Source organism: Oncorhynchus clarkii, unplaced genomic scaffold, assembly GCF_045791955.1.
Source record: "Oncorhynchus clarkii lewisi isolate Uvic-CL-2024 unplaced genomic scaffold, UVic_Ocla_1.0 unplaced_contig_11038_pilon_pilon, whole genome shotgun sequence".
NCBI lineage: Eukaryota > Metazoa > Chordata > Actinopteri > Salmoniformes > Salmonidae > Oncorhynchus > Oncorhynchus clarkii.
The window spans coordinates 5,193-31,296 of NW_027258127.1; the positions used below are offsets into that span (position 1 = coordinate 5,193).

The 26,104-nt window shown below is 51.2% G+C and overlaps 1 protein-coding gene across 1 annotated transcript; it reads left to right on the forward strand.

Annotated features, from left to right (window-relative positions):
• LOC139395745 (uncharacterized protein KIAA0930 homolog) lies at nt 1–25,897 on the forward strand. Its single transcript, XM_071143092.1, has 9 exons — nt 1–193; nt 1,609–1,709; nt 12,314–12,391; nt 13,065–13,166; nt 16,590–16,730; nt 18,777–18,965; nt 22,257–22,416; nt 23,519–23,674; nt 24,182–25,897. Exons 1-9 carry the CDS (start codon nt 1–3, stop codon nt 24,220–24,222), a joined length of 1,161 nt encoding a protein of 386 aa, XP_070999193.1. The 3' UTR covers nt 24,223–25,897.
• The last annotated feature ends 207 nt before the right edge of the window (nt 25,898–26,104 follow it).

Below are 26,104 nucleotides of genomic sequence, written 5' to 3' on the forward strand. Positions count from 1 at the left end.
ATGTGGCTGGGCCGGAGGTCGTTGAAGGGTGAGATGTGGCTGGGCCGTAGGTCGTTGAAGGGAGAGATGTGGCTGGGCCGGAGTTCGTCGAAGGGTGAGATGTGGCTCGGCCGGAGTTCGTCGAAGGGTGAGATGTGGCTGGGCCGGAGGTCGTTGAAGGGTGAGATGTGGCTGGGCCGGAGGTCGTTGAAGGGTGAGATGTGGCTGGGCCCGAGGTCGTTGAAGGGTGAGATGTGGCTGGGCCGGAGGTCGTTGAAGGGTGAGATGTGGCTGGGGGTCGTTGAAGGGTGAGATGTGGCTGGGGGTCGTTGAAGGGTGAGATGTGGCTGGGGGTCGTTGAAGGGTGAGATGTGGCTGGGGGTCGTTGAAGGGTGAGATGTGGCTGGGGGTCGTTGAAGGGTGAGATGTGGCTGGGGGTCGTTGAAGGGTGAGATGTGGCTGGGGGTCGTTGAAGGGTGAGATGTGGCTGGGGGTCGTTGAAGGGTGAGATGTGGCTGGGGGTCGTTGAAGGGTGTGATGTGGCTGGGCTGGGGGTCGTTGAAGGGTAAGATGTGGCTGGGGGTCGTTGAAGGGTGAGATGTGGCTGGGGGTCGTTGAAGGGTGAGATGTGGCTGGGGGTCGTTGAAGGGTGTGATGTGTTTGGGCTGGGGGTCGTTGAAGGGTGTGATGTGGCTGGGCTGGGGGTCGTTGAAGGGTAAGATGTGGCTGGGCTGGGGGTCGTTGAAGGGTAAGATGTGGCTGGGCTGGAGGTCGTTGAAGGGTGAGATGTGGCTGGGCTGGAGGTCGTTGAAGGGTGAGATGTGGCTGGAGGTCGTTGAAGGGTGAGATGTGGTTGTGCCGGGGGTCGTTGAAGGGTGAGATGTGGCTGGGCCGGAGGTCGTTGAAGGGTGAGATGTGGCTGGGGGTCGTTGAAGGTTGAGATGTGGCTGGGGGTTGTTGAAGGGTGAGATGTGGCTGGGCCGGAGGTCGTTGAAGGGTGAGATGTGGCTGGGTGTCGTTGAAGGTTGAGATGTGGCTGGGTGTCGTTGAAGGGTGAGATGTGGCTGGGTGTCGTTGAAGGGTGAGATGTGGCTGGGGGTCGTTGAAGGGTGTGATGTGGTTGGGCTGGGGGTCGTTGAAGGGTGAGATGTGGTTGTGCCGGGGGTCGTTGAAGGGTGAGATGTGGCTGGGCCGGAGGTCGTTGAAGGGTGAGATGTGGCTGGAGGTCGTTGAAGTGTGAGATGTGGTTGTGCCGGGGGTCGTTGAAGGGTGAGATGTGGCTGGGCCGGAGGTCGTTGAAGGGTGAGATGTGGCTGGGGGTCGTTGAAGGGTGAGCTGTGGCTGGGGGTCGTTGAAGGGTGAGATGTAGCTGAGCTAAGGAGCTGTCCTGGAGTATAGCCAGGGTTGATTTAACCTGCACTCTGTGTGCTGCATCAGGACATTTCTATACAACCAGACTATATGATCATCACACTGGAAGTCAGCAGCAAAGAGACTACAGTGTTCAAATAGTGAAGGGCGGTGTTGTGTATTGTAGGTGGGATAATTCAGTGTAATTGTCACGTCTGTATTTTCCAGGTAGATGTGGAATATGATTATATAATGTATATATCTCTGTATTCCAGGTAGATGTGGAGGTGTACAGGAGAGACTCTAAGAAGCTTCCAGGTTTAGGAGAACCTGACATCGACTGGGAGGAGAGTGTTTACCTGAATCTGATCTTAATGAAGGTTGGTATGACAACATGCTCATTCCCAGGCTGTCTCCTGTCCCAGTACTAACCAGGCCCGACCCTGAACAGGTTGCCTCCCGTCCCAGTACTAACCAGGCCCGACCCTGAACAGGTTGCCTCCCGTCCCAGTACTAACCAGGCCCGACCCTGAACAGGTTGCCTCCCGTCCCAGTACTATCCAGGCCCGACCCTGAACAGGCTGTCTCCTGTCCCAGTACTAACCAGGCCGACCCTTAACAGGCTGTCTCCCGTCCCAGTACTAACCAGGCCCGACCCTGAACAGGCCGTCCCAGTACTAACCAGGCCGACCCTGAACAGGCTGTCTCCCGTCCCAGTACTAACCAGGCCGACCCTGAACAGGTTGTCTCCCGTCCCAGTACTAACCAGGCCGACCCTGAACAGGCTGTCTCCCGTCCCAGTACTAACCAGGCCGACCCTGAACAGGCTGTCTCCTGTCCCAGTACTAACCAGGCCGACCCTGAACAGGCTGTCTCCTGTCCCAGTACTAACCAGGCCCGACCCTGAACAGGTTGCCTCCCGTCCCAGTACTATCCAGGCCCGACCCTGAACAGGCTGTCCCAGTACTAACCAGGCCGACCCTGAACAGGTTGCCTCCCGTCCCAGTACTATCCAGGCCCGACCCTGAACAGGCTGTCCCAGTACTAACCAGGCCCGACCCTGAACAGGTTGCCTCCCGTCCCAGTACTAACCAGGCCGACCCTGAACAGGTTGTCTCCCGTCCCAGTACTAACCAGGACCGACCCTGAACAGGTTGTCCCAGTACTATCCAGGCCCGACCCTGAACAGGCTGTCTCCCGTCCCAGTACTAACCAGGCCGACCCTTAACAGGCTGTCTCCCGTCCCAGTACTAACCAGGCCCGACCCTGAACAGGCCGTCCCAGTACTAACCAGGCCGACCCTGAACAGGCTGTCTCCCGTCCCAGTACTAACCAGGCCCGACCCTGAACAGGTTGTCTCCCGTCCCAGTACTAACCAGGCCGACCCTGAACAGGCTGTCTCCTGTCCCAGTACTAACCAGGCCTGACCCTGAACAGGCTGTCTCCCGTCCCAGTACTAACCAGGCCCGACCCTGAACAGGTTGCCTCCCGTCCCAGTACTATCCAGGCCCGACCCTGAACAGGCTGTCCCAGTACTAACCAGGCCGACCCTGAACAGGTTGCCTCCCGTCCCAATACTATCCAGGCCCGACCCTGAACAGGCTGTCCCAGTACTAACCAGGCCCGACCCTGAACAGGTTGCCTCCCGTCCCAGTGCTAACCAGGCCGACCCTGAACAGGTTGTCTCCCGTCCCAGTACTAACCAGGCCGACCCTGAACAGGCTGTCCCAGTACTAACCAGGCCGACCCTGAACAGGTTGCCTCCCGTCCCAGTACTATCCAGGCCCGACCCTGAACAGGCTGTCCCAGTACTAACCAGGCCTGACCCCGAACAGGTTGCCTCCCGTCCCAGTACTAACCAGGCCGACCCTGAACAGGTTGTCTCCCGTCCCAGTACTAACCAGGCCCGACCCTGAACAGGTTGTCCCAGTACTATCCAGGCCCGACCCTGAACAGGCTGTCTCCCGTCCCAGTACTATCCAGGCCCGACCCTGAACAGGTTGTCCCAGTACTATCCAGGCCCGACCCTGAACAGGTTGTCCCAGTACTAACCAGGCCCGACCCTGAACAGGTTGTCCCAGTACTATCCAGGCCCGACCCTGAGCAGGTTGTCTCCCGTCCCAGTACTAACCAGGCCCGACCCTGAACAGGCCGTCCCAGTACTAACCAGGCCCGACCCTGAACAGGCTGTCTCCCGTCCCAGTACTAACCAGGCCGACCCTGAACAGGCTGTCTCCCGTCCCAGTACTAACCAGGCCGACCCACTCACATGGCTCTCTCAGATATCCACATTTTTATTAGCCATTGCCCGTCACGTGATCGGGTCCTTCTAGCAGCCATCTTGGGTCCTTCTAGCAGCCATCTTGGGTCCTTCTAGCAGCCATCTTGGGTCCTTCTAGCAGCCATCTTGGGTCCTTCTAGCAGCCATCTTGGGTCCACCTCACAGGCTATGAGCACGATGTTCCTAAATGGCAGCAATGCCCCCGGCAGGAGGCTATGAGCACGATGTTCCTAAATGGCAGCAATGCCCCTGGCAGGAGGCTTTGAGCACGATGTTCCTAAATGGCAGCAATGCCCCTGGCAGGAGGCTATGAGCACGATGTTCCTAAATGGCAGCAATGCCCCCGGCAGGAGGCTATGAGCACAATGTTCCTAAATGGCAGCAATGCCCCCGGCAGGAGGCTATGAGCACGATGTTCCTAAATGGCAGCAATGCCCCCGGCAGGAGGCTATGAGCACAATGTTCCTAAATGGCAGCAATGCCCCCGGCAGGAGGCTATGAGCACGATGTTCCTAAATGGCAGCAATGCCCCCGGCAGGAGGCTATGAGCACGATGTTCCTAAATGGCAGCAATGCCCCTGGCTGGAGGCTATGAGCACGATGTTCCTAAATGGCAGCCATGCCCCCGGCAGGAGGCTATGAGCACAATGTTACTAAATGGAAGCAATGCCCCCGGCAGGAGGCTATGAGCACGATGTTCCTAAATGGCAGCAATGCCCCCGGCAGGAGGCTATGAGCACGATGTTCCTAAATGGCAGCAATGCCCCCGGCAGGAGGCTATGAGCACGATGTTCCTAAATGGCAGCAATGCCCCCGGCAGGAGGCTATGAGCACGATGTTCCTAAATGGCAGCAATGCCCCCGGCAGGAGGCTATGAGCACGATGTTCCTAAATGGCAGCCATGCCCCCGGCAGGAGGCTATGAGCACGATGTTCCTAAATGGCAGCCATGCACCCGGCAGGAGGCTATGAGCACGATGTTCCTAAATGGCAGCAATGCCCCCGGCAGGAGGCTATGAGCACGATGTTCCTAAATGGCAGAAATGCCCCCGGCAGGAGGCTATGAGCACGATGTTCCTAAATGGCAGCAATGCCCCCGGCAGGAGGCTATGAGCACAATGTTCCTAAATGGCAGCAATGCCCCCGGCAGGAGGCTATGAGCACGATGTTCCTAAATGGCAGCAATGCCCCCGGCAGGAGGCTATGAGCACGATGTTCCTAAATGGCAGCAATGCCCCCGGCAGGAGGCTATGAGCACGATGTTCCTAAATGGCAGCCATGCCCCCGGCAGGAGGCTATGAGCACGATGTTCCTAAATGGCAGCAATGCCCCCGGCAGGAGGCTATGAGCACGATGTTCCTAAATGGCAGCCATGCCCCCGGCAGGAGGCTATGAGCACGATGTTCCTAAATGGCAGCCATGCCCCCGGCAGGAGGCTATGAGCACGATGTTCCTAAATGGCAGCAATGCCCCCGGCAGGAGGCTATGAGCACGATGTTCCTAAATGGCAGCAATGCCCCCGGCAGGAGGCTATGAGCACGATGTTCCTAAATGGCAGCCATGCCCCCGGCAGGAGGCTATGAGCACGATGTTCCTAAATGGCAGCCATGCCCCCGGCAGGAGGCTATGAGCACGATGTTCCTAAATGGCAGCCATGCCCCCGGCAGGAGGCTATGAGCACGATGTTCCTAAATGGCAGCAATGCCCCTGGCAGGAGGCTATGAGCACAATGTTCCTAAATGGCAGCAATGCCCCCGGCAGGAGGCTATGAGCACGATGTTCCTAAATGGCAGCAATGCCCCCGGCAGGAGGCTATGAGCACGATGTTCCTAAATGGCAGCAATGCCCCCGGTAGGAGGCTATGAGCACGATGTTCCTAAATGGCAGCAATGCCCCCGGCAGGAGGCTATGAGCACGATGTTCCTAAATGGCAGCAATGCCCCTGGCAGGAGGCTATGAGCACGATGTTCCTAAATGGCAGCAATGCCCCCGGCAGGAGGCTATGAGCACGATGTTCCTAAATGGCAGCAATGCCCCCGGCAGGAGGCTATGAGCACGATGTTCTTAAATGGCAGCAATGCCCCTGGCAGGAGGCTATGAGCACGATGTTCCTAAATGGCAGCAATGCCCCCGGCAGGAGGCTATGAGCACGATGTTCCTAAATGGCAGCAATGCCCCCGGCAGGAGGCTATGAGCACGATGTTCCTAAATGAAAGCAATGCCCCCGGCAGGAGGCTATGAGCACGATGTTCCTAAATGGCAGCAATGCCCCCGGCAGGAGGCTATGAGCACGATGTTCCTAAATGGCAGCAATGCCCCCGGCAGGAGGCTATGAGCACGATGTTCCTAAATGGCAGCAATGCCCCCGGCAGGAGGCTATGAGCACGATGTTCCTAAATGGCAGCAATGCCCCTGGCAGGAGGCTATGAGCACGATGTTCCTAAATGGCAGCAATGCCCCTGGCAGGAGGCTATGAGCACGATGTTCCTAAATGGCAGCAATGCCCCCGGCAGGAGGCTATGAGCACGATGTTCCTAAATGGCAGCAATGCCCCCGGCAGGAGGCTATGAGCACGATGTTCCTAAATGGCAGCAATGCCCCCGGCAGGAGGCTATGAGCACGATGTTCCTAAATGGCAGCAATGCCCCCGGCAGGAGGCTATGAGCACGATGTTCCTAAATGGCAGCAATGCCCCTGGCAGGAGACTATGAGCACGATGTTCCTAAATGGCAGCAATGCCCCCGGCAGGGCACGATGTTCCTAAATGGCAGGAGGCTATGAGCACGATGTTCCTAAATGGCAGCAATGCCCCTGGCAGGAGACTATGAGCACGATGTTCCTAAATGGCAGCAATGCCCCTAAATGGGCAGGAGGCTATGAGCACGATGTTCCTGGCAGGAGGCTATGAGCACGATGTTCCTAAATGGCAGCAATGCACCCGGCAGGAGGCTATGAGCACGATGTTCCTAAATGGCAGCAATGCCCCCGGCAGGAGGCTATGAGCACGATGTTCCTAAATGGCAGCAATGCCCCTGGCAGGAGGCTATGAGCACGATGTTCCTAAATGGCAGCAATGCCCCCGGCAGGAGGCTATGAGCACGATGTTCCTAAATGGCAGCAATGCCCCCGGCAGGAGGCTATGAGCACGATGTTCCTAAATGAAAGCAATGCCCCCGGCAGGAGGCTATGAGCACGATGTTCCTAAATGGCAGCAATGCCCCCGGCAGGAGGCTATGAGCACGATGTTCCTAAATGGCAGCAATGCCCCCGGCAGGAGGCTATGAGCACGATGTTCCTAAATGGCAGCAATGCCCCCGGCAGGAGGCTATGAGCACGATGTTCCTAAATGGCAGCAATGCCCCCGGCAGGAGGCTATGAGCACGATGTTCCTAAATGGCAGCAATGCCCCCGGCAGGAGGCTATGAGCACGATGTTCCTAAATGGCAGCAATGCCCCTGGCAGGAGGCTATGAGCACGATGTTCCTAAATGGCAGCAATGCCCCCGGCAGGAGGCTATGAGCACGATGTTCCTAAATGGCAGCAATGCCCCCGGCAGGAGGCTATGAGCACGATGTTCCTAAATGGCAGCAATGCCCCCGGCAGGAGGCTATGAGCACGATGTTCCTAAATGGCAGCAATGCCCCCGGCAGGAGGCTATGAGCACGATGTTCCTAAATGGCAGCAATGCCCCCGGCAGGAGGCTATGAGCACGATGTTCCTAAATGGCAGCAATGCCCCCGGCAGGAGGCTATGAGCACGATGTTCCTAAATGGCAGCAATGCCCCCGGCAGGAGGCTATGAGCACGATGTTCCTAAATGGCAGCAATGCCCCTGGCAGGAGGCTATGAGCACGATGTTCCTAAATGGCAGCAATGCCCCCGGCAGGAGGCTATGAGCACGATGTTCCCGGCAGGAAATGGCAGCAATGCCCCCGGCAGGAGGCTATGAGCACGATGTTCCTAAATGGCAGCAATGCCCCCGGCAGGAGGCTATGAGCACGATGTTCCTAAATGGCAGCAATGCCCCCGGCAGGAGGCTATGAGCACGATGTTCCTAAATGGCAGCAATGCCCCCGGCAGGAGGCTATGAGCACGATGTTCCTAAATGGCAGCAATGCCCCTGGCAGGAGGCTATGAGCACGATGTTCCTAAATGGCAGCAATGCCCCTGGCAGGAGGCTATGAGCACGATGTTCCTAAATGGCAGCAATGCCCCCGGCAGGAGGCTATGAGCACGATGTTCCTAAATGGCAGCAATGCCCCCGGCAGGAGGCTATGAGCACGATGTTCCTAAATGGCAGCAATGCCCCCGGCAGGAGGCTATGAGCACGATGTTCCTAAATGGCAGCAATGCCCCCGGCAGGAGGCTATGAGCACGATGTTCCTAAATGGCAGCAATGCCCCCGGCAGGAGGCTATGAGCACGATGTTCCTAAATGGCAGCAATGCCCCTGGCAGGAGGCTATGAGCACGATGTTCCTAAATGGCAGCAATGCCCCTGGCAGGAGGCTATGAGCACGATGTTCCTAAATGGCAGCAATGCCCCCGGCAGGAGGCTATGAGCACGATGTTCCTAAATGGCAGCAATGCCCCCGGCAGGAGGCTATGAGCACGATGTTCCTAAATGGCAGCAATGCCCCCGGCAGGAGGCTATGAGCACGATGTTCCTAAATGGCAGCAATGCCCCCGGCAGGAGGCTATGAGCACGATGTTCCTAAATGGCAGCAATGCCCCCGGCAGGAGGCTATGAGCACGATGTTCCTAAATGGCAGCAATGCCCCTGGCAGGAGGCTATGAGCACGATGTTCCTAAATGGCAGCAATGCCCCTGGCAGGAGGCTATGAGCACGATGTTCCTAAATGGCAGCAATGCCCCCGGCAGGAGGCTATGAGCACGATGTTCCTAAATGGCAGCAATGCCCCCGGCAGGAGGCTATGAGCACGATGTTCCTAAATGGCAGCAATGCCCCTGGCAGGAGGCTATGAGCACGATGTTCCTAAATGGCAGCAATGCCCCCGGCAGGAGGCTATGAGCACGATGTTCCTAAATGGCAGCAATGCCCCCGGCAGGAGGCTATGAGCACGATGTTCCTAAATGGCAGCAATGCCCCCGGCAGGAGGCTATGAGCACGATGTTCCTAAATGGCAGCAATGCCCCCGGCAGGAGGCTATGAGCACGATGTTCCTAAATGGCAGCAATGCCCCCGGCAGGAGGCTATGAGCACGATGTTCCTAAATGGCAGCAATGCCCCTGGCAGGAGACTATGAGCACGATGTTCCTAAATGGCAGCAATGCCCCTGGCAGGAGGCTATGAGCACGATGTTCCTAAATGGCAGCAATGCCCCCGGCAGGAGGCTATGAGCACGATGTTCCTAAATGGCAGCAATGCCCCCGGCAGGAGGCTATGAGCACGATGTTCCTAAATGGCAGCAATGCCCCCGGCAGGAGGCTATGAGCACGATGTTCCTAAATGGCAGCAATGCCCCCGGCAGGAGGCTATGAGCACGATGTTCCTAAATGGCAGCAATGCCCCCGGCAGGAGGCTATGAGCACGAAATGTTCCAAAATGGCAGCAATGCCCCTGGCAGGAGGCTATGAGCACGATGTTCCTAAATGGCAGCAATGCCCCCGGCAGGAGGCTATGAGCACGATGTTCCTAAATGGCAGCAATGCCCCTGGCAGGAGACTATGAGCACGATGTTCCTAAATGGCAGCAATGCCCCTGGCAGGAGGCTATGAGCACGATGTTCCTAAATGGCAGCAATGCCCCCGGCAGGAGGCTATGAGCACGATGTTCCTAAATGGCAGCAATGCCCCCGGCAGGAGGCTATGAGCACGATGTTCCTAAATGGCAGCAATGCCCCCGGCAGGAGGCTATGAGCACGATGTTCCTAAATGGCAGCAATGCCCCCGGCAGGAGGCTATGAGCACGAAATGTTCCAAAATGGCAGCAATGCCCCTGGCAGGAGGCTATGAGCACGATGTTCCTAAATGGCAGCAATGCCCCCGGCAGGAGGCTATGAGCACGATGTTCCTAAATGGCAGCAATGCCCCTGGCAGGAGACTATGAGCACGATGTTCCTAAATGGCAGCAATGCCCCTGGCAGGAGGCTATGAGCACGATGTTCCTAAATGGCAGCAATGCCCCCGGCAGGAGGCTATGAGCACGATGTTCCTAAATGGCAGCAATGCCCCCGGCAGGAGGCTATGAGCACGATGTTCCTAAATGGCAGCAATGCCCCCGGCAGGAGGCTATGAGCACGATGTTCCTAAATGGCAGCAATGCCCCCGGCAGGAGGCTATGAGCACGAAATGTTCCAAAATGGCAGCAATGCCCCTGGCAGGAGGCTATGAGCACGATGTTCCTAAATGGCAGCAATGCCCCCGGCAGGAGGCTATGAGCACGATGTTCCTAAATGGCAGCAATGCCCCTGGCAGGAGACTATGAGCACGATGTTCCTAAATGGCAGCAATGCCCCTGGCAGGAGGCTATGAGCACGATGTTCCTAAATGGCAGCAATGCCCCCGGCAGGAGGCTATGAGCACGATGTTCCTAAATGGCAGCCATGCCCCCGGCAGGAGGCTATGAGCACGATGTTCCAAAATGGCAGCAATGCCCCTGGCAGGAGGCTATGAGCACGATGTTCCAAAATGGCAGCCATTCCCCTGGCAGGAGGCTATGAGCACGAAATGTTCCAAAATGCAATTAATTAGTGGGAAACAACTGGTATCAAAAGTGTTCCTGCGTGTAATGCTTTCTTATAAAGGGGCATTTTTTATGGTGAAAAATGATCTTCCCCAAACTGGAAACTGACACGGTGTCTATGTAGGCCAGTTTGGCTGTCTATGTAGGCCAGTTTGGCTGTCTATGTAGGCCAGTTTGGCTGTCTATGTAGGCCAGTTTGGCTGTCTATGTAGGCCAGTTTGGCTGTCTATGTAGGCCAGTTTGGCTGTCTATGTAGGCCAGTTTGGCTGTCTATGTAGGCCAGTTTGGCTGTCTATGTAGGCCAGTTTGGCTGTCTATGTAGGCCAGTTTGGCTGTCTATGTAGGCCAGTTTGGCTGTCTATGTAGGCCAGTTTGGCTGTCTATGTAGGCCAGTTTGGCTGTCTATGTAGGCCAGTTTGGCTGTCTATGTAGGCCAGTTTGGCTGTCTATGTAGGCCAGTTTGGCTGTCTATGTAGGCCAGTTTGGCTGTCTATGTAGGCCAGTTTGGCTGTCTATGTAGGCCAGTTTGGCTGTCTATGTAGGCCAGTTTGGCTGTCTATGTAGGCCAGTTTGGCTGTCTATGTAGGCCAGTTTGGCTGTCTATGTAGGCCAGTTTGGCTGTCTATGTAGGCCAGTTTGGCTGTCTATGTAGGCCAGTTTGGCTGTCTATGTAGGCCAGTTTGGCTGTCTATGTAGGCCAGTTTGGCTGTCTATGTAGGCCAGTTTGGCTGTCTATGTAGGCCAGTTTGGCTGTCTATGTAGGCCAGTTTGGCTGTCTATGTAGGCCAGTTTGGCTGTCTATGTAGGCCAGTTTGGCTGTCTATGTATTCCAGTTTGGCTGTCTATGTAGGCCAGTTTGGCTGTCTATGTAGGCCAGTTTGGCTGTCTATGTAGGCCAGTTTGGCTGTCTATGTAGGCCAGTTTGGCTGTCTATGTAGGCCAGTTTGGCTGTCTATGTAGGCCAGTTTGGCTGTCTATGTAGGCCAGTTTGGCTGTCTATGTAGGCCAGTTTGGCTGTCTATGTAGGCCAGTTTGGCTGTCTGTGTGTTCCAGTTTGGCTGTCTATGTAGGCCAGTTTGGCTGTCTGTGTGTTCCAGTTTGGCTGTCTATGTAGGCCAGTTTGGCTGTCTGTGTATTCCAGTTTGGCTGTCTATGTAGGCCAGTTTGGCTGTCTATGTATTCCAGTTTGGCTGTCTATGTATTCCAGTTTGGCTGTCTGTGTATTCCAGTTTGGCTGTCTATGTATTCCAGTTTGGCTGTCTGTGTATTCCAGTTTGGCTGTCTGTGTATTCCAGTTTGGCTGTCTCTGTATTCCAGTTTGGCTGCCTATGTATTCCAGTTTGGCTTTACACTGGTTCTAAAGGGGATTAATGTGCTTAATTGTTATTTGGCATCTTTAGCTGTGATTCAAACCAAAACATATAGGCCTATGGGCTAACACGTCATTCACTAGGATAACACGTCATTGATAGTGATAGCCTAATATTGTCACCCATCACACTTTGGGTGTAAAAATGTTATCTATTAAATATTTTCCCCTTATTCTCCCCAATTTCGATCTTGTCTCATCGTTGCAACTCCCCAAACGGGCTCGGGGAGGCGAAGGTGGAGTCGTGCGTTCTCTGAAACATGACTTGCCAAACCGCGCTCCTTAACACCCGCCAGCCTAAACCGGAAGTCAGCCGCACCAATGTGTCGGAGGAAACACTGTTCAACTGGCGACTGAAGTCAGCCTGCAGACACCCGGCCCGCCACAAGGAGTCGCTAGAGAGCGATGAGCTTTACTTGGCTCGTGGCTCTCTAGCAACTCCTTGTGGCAGGCCGGGTGTCTGCAGGCTGACTTCAGTTGCCAGTTGAATGAACCCAGGTCTGTAGTATTGCCTCTAGCACTGCGATGCAGTACCTTAGACCGCTGGGCCACTTGTAATTTTCCAGGAAACTCTAGTTCAGAATATGGTTGAATAAAACCAAGTTCATGACCTCTTTTTTTTTTCCTATCAGCTGGACTATGTGGTGACGTGTGCCGTCTGCACGCGCTCAGACGCAGGAGACATCCACATTCACAGGAAGAAGTCTCAGGTAAGAGACAGGACTCTTCAGACTACATCCCATTGGATTTACTGATGTAGCTATGGATAGATGGGCCTCTACAGAACCTGACCCAGTAACTCTCTCTTTCTCGCTTTGTCTCTCTCTCTCTCGGTTTCTCTCTCTTCCTCGCTCTCTCTCCCCCTTTCTCGCTCTCTCTCTCCCCCTTTCTCTCTCTCTCTCTCTCTCCCCCTTTCTCGCTCTCTCTCTCTCTCCCCCTTTCTCTCTCTCTCTCTCTCCCCCTTTCTCGCTCTCTCCCCCTTTCTCGCTCTCTCCCCCTTTCTCGCTCTCTCCCCCTTTCTCGCTCTCTCCCCCTTTCTCGCTCTCTCACCCTTTCTCGCTCTCTCACCCTTTCTCGCTCTCTCACCCTTTCTCGCTCTCTCCTCGTCCCTCTTTCCCTTCCTCTCTCTCTCCCCCCCTTCCTCTCTCTCTCCCCCCCTTCCTCTCTCTCTCCCCCCTTCCTCTCTCTCTCCCCCCTTCCTCTCTCTCTCCCCCCCTTCCTCTCTCTCTCCCCCCCTTCCTCTCTTCTCTCTCTCCCCCTTCCTCTCTTCTCTCTCTCCCCCTTCCTCTCTCTCTCTCTTCCCCCCTTCCTCTCCCTTTCTCTGTATCTCTCCTGGTCCCTCTCTTTCCCTTACTTTCTCTCTCCCTCTCTCTCTCATCACAGCAAGTGTATGCGTCACCAAGTAAACACGCCATGGACAGTAAAGGAGAGGAGTCTAAGATGAGCTACCCCAACATCTTCTTCATGATTGACAACTTTGAGGAGGTAACCGTGACAACCGCCCACAATCCCCTCCCCAGCCCAATCAGGCACCTGACAGGTTGTGATTGACTGCCGGGGCCTCTAGGAGGGCCCCCTGGGAGATGGGCTGTGTGTTGAAGTGTGACCTGGGGTGTATTCATTATTCGGTCTCCGTTGCAACCCGGAAACCATTTACTCCAAATGGAAAACGTTTTACAATGAAAACGAGAGTTTCTATTGGACAAATTCGGGTAGGAACCTCCCCCGTTTCATTCCATTTCCTCTGCTTCCGTTGGTTCGTTACAGTAAACGGCCTCATGGCAGTCCCCTGATTCCAGTGTATTAACCTCATGGCAGACCCCTGATTCTAGTGTATTAACCTCATGGCAGACCCCTGGTTCTAGTGTATTAACCTCATGGCAGACCCCTGATTCTAGTGTATTAATAACCTCATGGCAGACCCCTGATTCTAGTGTATTAACCTCATGGCAGACCCCTGATTCTAGTGTATTAATAACCTCATGGCAGACCCCTGATTCTAGTGTATTAACCTCATGGCAGTCCCCTGATTCTAGTGTATTAACCTCATGGCAGACCCCTGATTCTAGTGTATTAACCTCATGGCAGTCCCCTGATTCTAGTGTATTAACCTCATGGCAGACCCCTGATTCTAGTGTATTAACCTCATGGCAGTCCCCTGATTCTAGTGTATTAACCTCATGGCAGACCCCTGATTCTAGTGTATTAACCTCATGGCAGTCCCCTGATTCTAGTGTATTAACCTCATGGCAGACCCATGATTCTAGTGTATTAACCTCATGGCAGACCCCTGATTCTAGTGTATTAACCTCATGGCAGTCCCCTGATTCTAGTGTATTAACCTCATGGCAGACCCATGATTCTAGTGTATTAACCTCATGGCAGACCCCTGATTCTAGTGTATTAACCTCATGGCAGACCCCTGATTCTAGTGTATTAACCTCATGGCAGACCCCTGATTCTAGTGTATTAACCTCATGGCAGTCCCCTGATTCTAGTGTATTAACCTCATGGCAGACCCCTGATTCTAGTGTATTAACCTCATGGCAGACCCCTGATTCTAGTGTATTAATGGCAGACCCCTGATTCTAGTGTATTAACCTCATGGCAGACCCCTGATTCTAGTGTATTAACCTCATGGCAGACCCCTGATTCTAGTGTATTAACCTCATGGCAGTCCCCTGATTCTAGTGTATTAACCTCATGGCAGTCCCCTGATTCTAGTGTATTAACCTCATGGCAGACCCCTGATTCTAGTGTATTAACCTCATGGCAGACCCCTGATTCTAGTGTATTAACCTCATGGCAGACCCCTGATTCTAGTGTATTAACCTCATGGCAGTCCCCTGATTCTAGTGTATTAACCTCATGGCAGACCCCTGATTCCAGTATATTAACCTCATGGCAGACCCCTGATTCTAGTGTATTAACCTCATGGCAGAGCCCTGATTCTAGTGTATTAACCTCATGGCAGACCCCTGATTCCAGTGTATTAACCTCATGGCAGACCCCTGATTCTAGTGTACTAACCTCATGGCAGACCCCTGATTCTAGTGTATTAACCTCATGGCAGAGCCCTGATTCTAGTGTATTAACCTCATGGCAGTCCCCTGATTCTAGTGTATTAACCTCATGGCAGTCCCCTGATTCTAGTGTACTAACCTCATGGCAGACCCCTGATTCCAGTGTATTAACCTCATGGCAGTCCCCTGATTCTAGTGTATTAACCTCATGGCAGTCCCCTGATTCTAGTGTATTAACCTCATGGCAGACCCCTGATTTTAGTGTATTAATGGCAGACGGGGTCAGTTACAAATTGATTATTTTCCTGGGAAGGAAATCGATGACTTTCTCTACGTTTTTACAGTGAAAATATAAAACAGCAGTGATTGAACCGGTCTTTTCAGTTCCTGGTATCAGCTTTCTCAGCTAAACGACTTGACTCTGCAAACCATTCTTGTAAACAGACACTCCGTGTTCTAACGCAGCGGTTCTCAACTGGTGTTGCTTCGGGAAACATAATTGAACCAGGTTGTCTGTCGCGACTTAATATTCACATCTCGGAAAATAATATAGAAAACTATTTTTTTTAATGCTATATTGATATTTAATTAACCAATTATATGACTATAAAATGTTGCCCATATTCTTGAAGAATGTAAAGTTCACTGGTTTCAGACGACGACGACCAAATCCACTTAATAGCGCTGCTGATAATTTAAATCACAGTATTTTTAAAAGTTATTTTAAAAATACATACAGTACATATAGTATAATATACAGTACCAGTTAAACGTTTGGACACCTTCTCATTCCAGGGTTTTTCTTTATTTTTACTATTTTCTACATTGTAGAATAATAGTGAAGACATCAACACTATGAAATAACACATATGGAATCATGTAGTAACCAAAAAAGTGTTAAACAAATCAAAATATATTGTAGATTCTTCAAAGTAGCCACCCTTTGCCTTGATGACAGCTTTGCACTCTGGGCCAGATTCTCTCAACCAGCTTTTTAAATACATTTTTATTTAACCTTTATTTAACGAGGCAAGTCAGTCAAGAATCAAGTCTTATTTACAATGACAGCCTACCCCGGCCAAACCCAGACAACGCTGGGCCAATTGTGCGCTGCCCTATGGGACTCCCAATCACGTCCGGATGTGATACAGCCTGGATTCGAACCAGGGACTGTAGTGACGCCTCTTAGACCCCTGCGCCACTCGGGAGCCCTAAGTTTCATGAGGTAGTCACCTGGAAGGCGTTACAATTAACAGGTGTGTTTTGTTAAAAGTTAATTTGTTGAATTTCTTTACTTAATGCATTTGAGCCAATCAGTTGTGTTGTGACAAGGTAGGGGTGGTATACAGAAGATAGCTCTATTTGGTAAAAGACCAAGTCCATATTAATATATATCCATTATTATATTAAGTTTCTTCAAAATCAAAACAAATTGTATTTATGTTCAAGTGCAGTCGCAAAAACCATCAAGCGCTATGATGAAACTGGCTCTCATGAGGACCGCCACAGGAAAGGAAGACCCGGAGTTACCACTGCTGCAGAGGATAAGTTCATTAGAGATACCCGCGACCCATTCAGAACCTCCCGAGACCCAATTTGGGTCGCAACCCACTAGTTGAGAATCACTGTTCTAACGTGTGCGTCTCTCTCTGTCTCTCTGTCTCTCTCTCTCTGTCTCTCTGTCTCTCGCTCTCTCTCTGTCTCTCGCTCTGTCTCTCGCTCTCGCTCTGTCTCTCTCTCTCGCTCTGTCTCTCTCTCTCGCTCTGTCTCTCTCTCTTGCTCTGTCTCTCTCTCTCGCTCTGTCTCTCTCTCTTGCTCTGTCTCTCTCTCTCGCTCTGTCTCTCGCTCTGTCTCTCTCTCTCGCTCTGTCTCTCTGTGTGTGTAGGTGTTTTGTGACATGACGGTAGGCGAGGGGGAGATGGTGTGTGTGGAGTTGGTAGCCAGTGATAAGAGCAACACGTTCCAAGGAGTCGTCTTCCAAGGTTCCATCCGCTACGAAGCTCTGAAGAAGGTTTACGACAACAGGGTAAGTCTCTCTACTCTATAGATATCTATTTGGGATGTCTCTCTACTCTATAGATATCTATCTGGGATTCCCCTCTGAAGAAGGTTTACGACAACAGAGTAAGTCGCTCTACTCTATAGATATATATCTGGGATTCCTCTCTCTGGAGAATTTCCATACAGTGTATTTGGAAAGTTTGCGAACCCCTTGACTTTTTCCCAAAAATGTGTTACATCATTATTCTAAAATGTATTAAAAAAAAATATATTTTTTCAATCATCAATCTACACACAATACGACAAGCATTTTTGCAATTGTGTTAATAATAAAAAACTGAAATATCAAATTTACATTAGTATTCAGACCCTTTACTCAGTACTTTGTTGAAGCACCTTTGGTAGTGATTACAGCCTCGAGTCTTCTTGGGTCTGACGCTACAAGCTTGGCACACCTGTATTTGGGGAGTTTCTCCCATTCTTCTCTGGAGATCCTCTCAAGCTCTGTCAGGTTGGATGGGGAGCGTCACTGCACAGCTATTTTCAGGTCTTTCCAGAGATGTTGGATCGGGTTCAAGTCCAGGCTCTGGCCGGGCCACTCAAGGACATTGAGACTTGTCCTGAAGCTACTCCTGCGTTGTCTTGTCTGTGTGCTTAGGGTTATTGTCCTGTCGGAAGGTGAACCTTCGCCCCAGTCTGAGGTCCTGAGCGCTCTGGAGCAGCTTTTCATCAAGGATCTCTCTGTACTTTGCTCCATTCTTCTTTCCCTCGATCCTGACTAGTCTCCCAGTCCCTGCCGCTGAAAAACATCCCCACAGCATGATGCCGCCACCACCATGCTTCACCATAGGGATGCTGCCAGGTTTCCTCGAGACATGACGTTTGGCCTTCAGGCCAAAGAGTTCAATCAGACCAGAGAATCTTGTTTCTCATGGTCTGAGATTCCTTTTGGCAAACTCCATGTGCCTTTTACTGAGGAGTGGCTTCCGTCTGGACACTCTACCATAAAGGCCTGATTGGTGGAGTGCTGCAGAGATGGTTGTCCTTCTGGAAGGTTCTCCCATCTCCACAGAGGAACTCTGGAGCTCTGCCAGAGTGACCATTGGGTTCTCAGTCACCTCCCTGACCAAGGCCCTTCTCTCTGATTTCTCAGTTTGTCCAGGCGGCCGGCTCTAGGAAGAGTCTTGGTGGTTTCAAACGTCTTCCATTTGAGAATGATGGAGGCCACTGTGTTCTTGGAGACCTTCAAGGCTGCAGAAATGTTTTGGTACCCTTCCCCAGATCTGTGCCTCGACACAATCCTGTCTCAGAGCTCTGTGGACAATTCCTTCGACCTCATATAGACAGGTTTGTGCTTTTCCAAAGTAAGTCCAATCAATTTAATTTATGACAGGTGGACTCCAATCAAGTTGTAGAAACATATTTCTGTGAAAATGTGAAATCAGCCTCAAGCTGTGAGAAACTTTACTGCTTGAATTACATAAAGACCTTGGAAAGAAGGAAACTGGATATGTTTGTCTTAATGAAATGGAGTTTACAGAAAAACACAAGACATTGTAGTTTGTGGACCAGACATTACTAACAGAAAAACACAGGACTTTGTGGACCAGACATTACTAACAGAAAAACACAGGACATTGTGGACCAGACATTACTAACAGAAAAACACAGGACTTTGTGGACCAGACATTACTAACAGAAAAACACAGGACTTTGTGGACCAGACATTACTAACAGAAAAACACAGGACTTTGTGGACCAGACATTACTAACAGAAAAACACAGGACTTTGTAGTTTGTGGACCAGACATTACTAACAGAAAAACACAGGACTTTGTGGACCAGACATTACTAACAGAAAAACACAGGACTTTGTGGACCAGACATTACTAACAGAAAAACACAGGACTTTGTGGACCAGACATTACTAACAGAAAAACACAGGACTTTGTAGTTTGTGGACCAGACATTACTAACAGAAAAACACAGGACTTTGTAGTTGATGGTAAAATACAAGACAAGATTCAAAACGATCCATATCAAGTCTTCCTGTTGTGTGTTTGTCTTGTAGGTGAGTGTGGCAGCGAAGATGGCCCAGCGCATGTCGTTCGGCTTCTACAAGTACAACAACATGGAGTTTGTCAGGATGAAGGGGCCGCAGGGCAAAGGTCACGCTGAGATGGCGGTCAGCCGGGTCCCGACCGGAGACACGTCCCCCTGCGGCACAGAGGAGGACCTGGACTCACCCCTACACGAGAGGGTAGGTAGAGTAGACAAATAGGCACGCACGCACACACACACACACATATACGAGAGGGTTAGGATACACAAAAAACGTGCATGGACACATTAGGAACACCTTCTCTTTCCATGACCGACTGACCAGGTGAATGCTGTGATCCCTGATTGATGTCACCTGTTAAATCCACTTCAATCAGCGTAGATGAAGGGGAGGAGACGGGTGGTTGAAGAAGGATTTTTAAGCCTTGAGACAATTGAGACATGGATTGTATATGTGTGCCATTCACCGGGTGAATGGGCAAGACTAAAGATTTAAGAGCCTTTGAACGGGGTACGGTAGTAGGTGCCAGGCGCACCGGTTTGAGTCAAGAACTTCAACGCTGCTGGGTTTTACACACTCAACAGTTTCCTGTGTGTATCAAGAACGGTCCACCACCCAAAGGACATCCAGCCAACTTGATACAGCTGTGGGAAGCGTTGGTGTCAACATGGACCAGCTTCCCTGTGGAAGGCTTTGGACACCTTGTAGAGTCAACATGGACCAGCTTCCCTGTGGAACGCTTTAGACACCTTGTAGAGTCCATATCCCAAAGAATTGAGGCTGTTCTGAGGGCAAAAGGGGGTGTAACTCAATATTAGGAACGTGTTCTTAATGTTTTGTACACTCAGTGTACACACTCAAACACAGGACGCTAACCGTCCGCTAGACTAGAGGGTCGGGGCGCTAACCGTCCGCTAGACTAGAGGGTCGGGGCGCTAACCGTCCGCTAGACTAGAGGGTCGGGGCGCTGACCGTCCGCTAGACTAGAGGGTCTGGGCGCTGACCGTCCGCTAGACTAGAGGGTCGGGGCGCTGACCGTCCGCTAGACTAGAGGGTCGGGAAAGCATTATGGTAGAACCACAAACATTCCATGTTCTCAGGTACATAGATATACATGGAGGGGAAATGGTTTCATAATCAGAGAAATGACCCACAGAATATCCAACATGAAATAGTCAGAGCCCAGGAATGGACATGTAGATAGCTGGAACACACTTCTATTCTGTAACGTGTGTGTTCCCCTTTAACAGAGGTTCTGTATGTCCTGAGGTTCTGTCCCCCTTTAACTGAGGTTCTGTATGTCCTGAGATACTGTCCCCCTTTAACTGAGGTTCTGTATGTCCTGAGGTTCTGTATGTCCTGAGAGACTGTTCCCCTTTAACTGAGGTTCTGTATGTCCTGAGGTACTGTCCCCCTTTAACTGAGGTTCTGTATGTCCTGAGGTTCTGTATGTCCTGAGGTACTGCCTCCCTTTAACTGAGGTTCTGTATGTCCTGAGGTTCTGTATGTCCTGAGGTTCTGTATATCCTGAGGTACTGTCCCCCTTTAACTGAGGTTCTGTATGTCCTGAGGTACTGTCCCCCTTTAACTGAGGTTCTGTATGTCCTGAGGTACTGTCCCCCTTTAACTGAGGTTCTGTATGTCCTGAGGTTCTGTATATCCTGAGATACTGTCCCCCTTTAACTGAGGTTCTGTATGTCCTGATATACTGTCCCCCTTTAACTGAGGTTCTGTATGTCCTGATATACTGTCCCCCTTTAACTGAGGTTCTGTATGTCCTGAGGTACTGTCCCCCATTAACTGAGGTTTTGTATGTCCTGAGATACTGTCCCCCTTTAACTGAGGTTCTGTATGTCCTGAGATACTGTCCCCCTTTAACTGAGGTTCTGTATGTCCTGAGGTTCTGTATGTCCTGAGATACTGTCCCCCTTTAACTGAGGTTCTGTATGTCCTGAGATACTGTCCCCCTTTAACTGAGGTTCTGTATGTCCTGAGATACTGTCCCCCTTTAACTGAGGTTCTGTATGTCCTGAGGTACTGTCCCCCTTTAACTGAGGTTCTGTATGTCCTGAGGTTCTGTATGTCCTGAGATACTGTCCCCCTTTAACTGAGGTTCTGTATGTCCTGAGGTTCTGTATGTCCTGAGGTTCTGTATGTCCTGAGGTTCTGTATGTCCTGAGATACTGTCCCCCTTTAACTGAGGTTCTGTATGTCCTGAGGTTCTGTATGTCCTGAGGTACTGTCCCCCTTTAACTGAGGTTCTGTATGTCCTGAGGTTCTGTATGTCCTGAGGTTCTGTATATCCTGAGGTACTGTCCCCCTTTAACTGAGGTTCTGTATGTCCTGAGGTACTGTCCCCCATTAACTGAGGTTCTGTATGTCCTGAGATACTGTCCCCCTTTAACTGAGGTTCTGTATGTCCTGAGATACTGTCCCCCTTTAACTGAGGTTCTGTATGTCCTGAGGTTCTGTATGTCCTGAGATACTGTCCCCCTTTAACTGAGGTTCTGTATGTCCTGAGGTTCTGTATGTCCTGAGATACTGTCCCCCTTTAACTGAGGTTCTGTATGTCCTGAGATACTGTCCCCCTTTAACTGAGGTTCTGTATGTCCTGAGGTTCTGTATGTCCTGAGGTACTGTCCCCCTTTAACTGAGGTTCTGTATGTCCTGAGGTTCTGTATGTCCTGAGGTACTGTCCCCCTTTAACTAAGGTTCTGTATGTCCTGAGATACTGTCCCCCTTTAACTGAGGTTCTGTATGTCCTGAGGTTCTGTATGTCCTGAGGTTCTGTATGTCCTGAGATACTGCCCCCCTTTAACTGAGGTTCAGTGTGATGTCCACTAGAGTTGTGGATATCAGAGACTGGATTTGACTCAGTTGGGGGGTTGTTCTGGAGGATAGACTGGATTTGACTCAGTTGGGGGGTTGTTCTGGAGGATAGACTGGATTTGACTCAGTTGGGGGGTTGTTCTGGAGGATAGACTGGATTTGACTCAGTTGGGGGGTTGTTCTGGAGGATAGACTGGATTTGACTCAGTTGGGGGGTTGTTCTGGAGGATAGACTGGATTTAACTCAGTTGGGGGGTTGTTCTGGAGGATAGACTGGATTTGACTCAGTTGGGGGGTTGTTCTGGAGGATAGACTGGATTTGACTCAGTTGGGGGGTTGTTCTGGAGGATAGACTGGATTTGACTCAGTTGGGGGGTTGTTCTGGAGGATAGACTGGATTTGACTCAGTTGGGGGGTTGTTCTGGAGGATAGACTGGATTGACATTATATTACTACTGAGTTACTGTAGTATATTATATTACTACTGAGGTACTGCCATGTTTAATTTACTACAGTTTAACTACACAGGTATAAGAGCAACTGATGGTAGTATTAGATATGTTCTGATTGGCTGTCTGGGTGTTTTCTCTGTAATAGGTTGGTTCTGATTGGCTGTCTGGGTGTTGGTTCTGATTGGCTGTCTGTGTTCTGTTTGGTCAGGTGACGTCGTTCAGCACCCCTCCCACCCCGGAGAGGAACCGCCCCTCGTTCTTCTCCCCTTCTCTCCGTCGGAAGGTCCCCAGGAACCGTATCACTGAGATGAAGAAGAGTCACTCAGCCAACGATAGTGAAGAGTTCTTCAGGGAAGAGGACGACGAGGGTAATGATATTTTATACCCAAACACCACGTGTTGTGTAGGATGTGTTGGAGAGTGTAGAACCCGGATGTGTTGGAGAGTGTAGAACCCGGATGTGTTAGAGTGTAGAACCCGGATGTGTTAGAGTGTAGAACCCGGATGTGTTGAATGGAGAGTGTAGAACCCGGATGTGTTGAATGGAGAGTGTAGAACCAGTATGTGTTGAAGAGACCGAGAGTGTAGAACCAGGATGTGTTGGAGAGTGTAGTACCCGGATGTGTTGGAGAGTGTAGTACCCGGATGTGTTGGAGAGTGTAGAACCCGGATGTGTTGGAGAGTGTAGAACCCGGATGTGTTGAATGGAGAGTGTAGAACCAGGATGTGTTGAATGGAGAGTGTAGAACCAGGATGTGTTGAATGGAGAGTGTAGAACCAGGATGTGTTGAATGGAGAGTGTAGAACCAGGATGTGTTGAATGGAGAACCAGGATGTGTTGAAGAGACCGAGAGTGTAGAACCCGGATGTGTTGGAGAGTGTAGAACCCGGATGTGTTGGAGAGTGTAGAACCCGGATGTGTTGGAGAGTGTAGAACCCGGATGTGTTGGAGAGTGTAGAACCCGGATGTGTTGGAGAGTGTAGAACCAGGATGTGTTGAATGGAGAGTGTAGAACCAGGATGTGTTGAATGGAGAGTGTAGAACCAGGATGCGTTGAATGGAGAGTGTAGAACCAGGATGTGTTGAATGGAGAGTGTAGAACCAGGATGCGTTGAATGGAGAGTGTAGAACCAGGATGCGTTGAATGGAGAGTGTAGAACCAGGATGCGTTGAATGGAGAGTGTAGAACCAGGATGCGTTGAATGGAGAGTGTAGAACCAGGATGCGTTGAATGGAGAGTGTAGAACCAGGATGCGTTGAATGGAGAGTGTAGAACCAGGATGTGTTGAAGAGACGGAGAGTGTAGAACCAGGATGTGTTGAAGAGACGGAGAGTGTAGAACCAGGATGTGTTGAAGAGACGGAGAGTGTAGAACCAGGATGTGTTGAAGAGACGGAGAGTGTAGAACCAGGATGTGTTGAATAGAGAGAGTGTTTAACCTATAACCTGGATCATGTGACCCCATGCAGACCTGTGTAACCAGTCCAACCTGCGGTCTCGCTCCCTGTCGGGTACAGGTCGGTCCCTGGTGGGATCTTGGCTCAAACTGAACCGTACGGAGGAGTACTTCCTGCTTTACTCCCACCTGACCTACGTCACCCTGCCGCTGCACCGCATCACCTCAGGTCAAGACCCACACCATCAGTCCCTAATGGTTCCCTATCACCTCAGGTCAAGACCCACACACTATCAGTCCCTAATGGGTCACTATTCCCTATCACCTCAGGTCAAGACCCACACACCATCAGTCCCTAATGGTTCCCTATCACCTCAGGTCAAGACCCACACACCATCAGTCCCTAATGGTTCCCTATCACCAGGGTAAATGTCCATTGGGGGGGGGGGGGAGGGGTAAATGTCCATTGGGGGGGGGGGGGGGGGGGGGGGCAGGGTAAATGTCCATTGGGGGGGACATCTTGGGCACGATGGTGGGGATAACAACCTGAGCTAGAGAGAGTGAAAATGTTCTGATAACACAACAGCCAGCTGGTCTGGCCATGCTCTGAGGGTGCGGCTAGCGTCCTCTAATCTAGATTCTTTACACTTTCTAGAGGACAGGGAGCCATTATGGACTGTCCCTGTCGTGTAAATTACAGTATTGACTGCTCATTGACTCTGTTGTCTGTCATCAGATATCCTGGAGGTGAGACAGAAGCCCATCCTGATGACATAGCAGATCAGAGCTCCAGTCCTCCTAACTGCCCCAGAGCCTCCCTACGAAGTGCCTTCCTGCATCAGTCCCTGACTGACACCACTACAACCCAGTGGTGAGATGGAACACTACAGCAACACTACCACCATCTGGTGGTGACATGGAGGAATTACAGCAACACTACCACCATCTGGTGGTGACATGGAGGAATTACAGCAACACTACCACCATCTGGTGGTGACATGGAGGAATTACAGCAACACTACCACCATCTGGTGGTGAGATGGAGGAATTACAGCAACACTACCACCATCTGGTGGTGACATGGAGGAATTACAGCAACACTACCACCATCTGTTGGTGAGATGGCGGAATTACAGCAACACTACCACCATCTGGTGGTGAGATGGAGGAATTACAGCAACACTACCACCATCTGGTGGTGAGACAGAGAACTACAACCAAACCTGGAGTCAATGGCAAGAGGTGACTAAAAAACAACAACTTTGGAACAATGAAAACCAGCCATTCAAAAAAGTGCCTCTTCCCTCTGTCATGTTCCTGCTCGATGAGGATTCGCCGGTGGGTGTGAGGCGGTCGCCAGGGAAACGGGCATAGCAACCCACCTGTCCTGTCAGGATCACAATGGTCGTGAAGTGCAGTACCATTGGCTGAACTCTGACCTGGAACTAAAATGATTTAGAATGTCTCTGGACGAATCTAAAAATGGAACTCTATTCCCAGTTTAGTGCGCTAACGTTGGCCTTAGCCCTATGTGGACTCTGATCTAAAGTAGTGCTCTGTGAAAGGGAATAGGGTGCCATTTTGGACAACGTCTCCTGTTTTCTTGTAAATATCCTGCTCCTTAACTATTCACTGATAAGCCTTTAGGAAAGGTTACGCTTCTCCTGATGGGAACATAAAGCTTCTGTCTGTTTTCTCGTTGCGTGTTTGTGTTTCTGTCTGCGAGGCGGGGAAGGTTAAAGGGAGTGTGTGTGTGTGTGTCTAACATCGTTGTCTAAGTCCCAGGGCTTTGTGGATGTGCTGCCTTCAGTCTATCAGCACACCACTGGCACATAAAGGATGTTCCTCTGAGACCAGAAGGGCTGCGTATTGACCAGGGAGTAGGCTTCCATCAGGCTCACAGTCTGGAGACCCTTCAACTCTTCAGTTTAACGTGACGAACTTTCAACAGGGAACTGAAATTATCATCTAAAAACAATGACTTGGAAATTCACACACACACACACGTACGTGTGAGAAAGATTTTCCTCAGCACTGGAACAAGATGGCTGAATATAGAAACGCAGGGCCTGCTGATACTCGGCTTCAGTAGCCGTAAGATACTAAACCCTGTTTCTGTCTGGTCTCGTCCCCCAGGCTGCTGTTACGTAGAGCCTGGTGACTGTCTGGAACTAAGGGGGTGTGGATTTACTGAGTGATATGCTAATCAATTCCAATTCTGGAGCGACTCACACGACTCTGAGGAGAAAGGGGGAGGGAGCGAGCCTGGGATAGTTGTATTTATGGAAGCCCATTCCTGCCACCCAAAATACAATTAAATGTCGACACTGCCTCAACATTGAGCTTCTAACTAAAACCATTTAGACAGAACATACATACACCACATGGACAAAAGTATGTGGACACCTGGTCGTCAAACATCTCATTTCAAAATCATGAGCATTAGTATGGAGTTGGGTCTCCCCCAACTGGTTCTGTGCAGGCCAGTCAAGTTCTTCCACACCGATCTCGACACACCACTTTTGTATGGACCTGACTTTGTGCACAGGGGGCATTGTCATGCTGAAACAGGAAAGGGCCTTCCCCAAACTGCTTCCATAGTTAAGTTAGTTTGGAACTCGGTAGCGAGTGTTGCCACGGGCTTCAGCACTCGGCGGTC

Bases quoted from the DNA above. Each gene is read 5' to 3' on its own strand.
- LOC139395745 (XM_071143092.1), top strand. From the start codon at position 1: ATGTGGCTGGGCCGGAGGTCGTTGAAGGGTGAGATGTGGCTGGGCCGT. The intron at 1,710-12,313 runs GTTGGTATGACA...TTTTCCTATCAG, and splicing joins TGAATCTGATCTTAATGAAG to CTGGACTATGTGGTGACGTG. The intron at 13,167-16,589 runs GTAACCGTGACA...CTGTGTGTGTAG, and splicing joins TGATTGACAACTTTGAGGAG to GTGTTTTGTGACATGACGGT.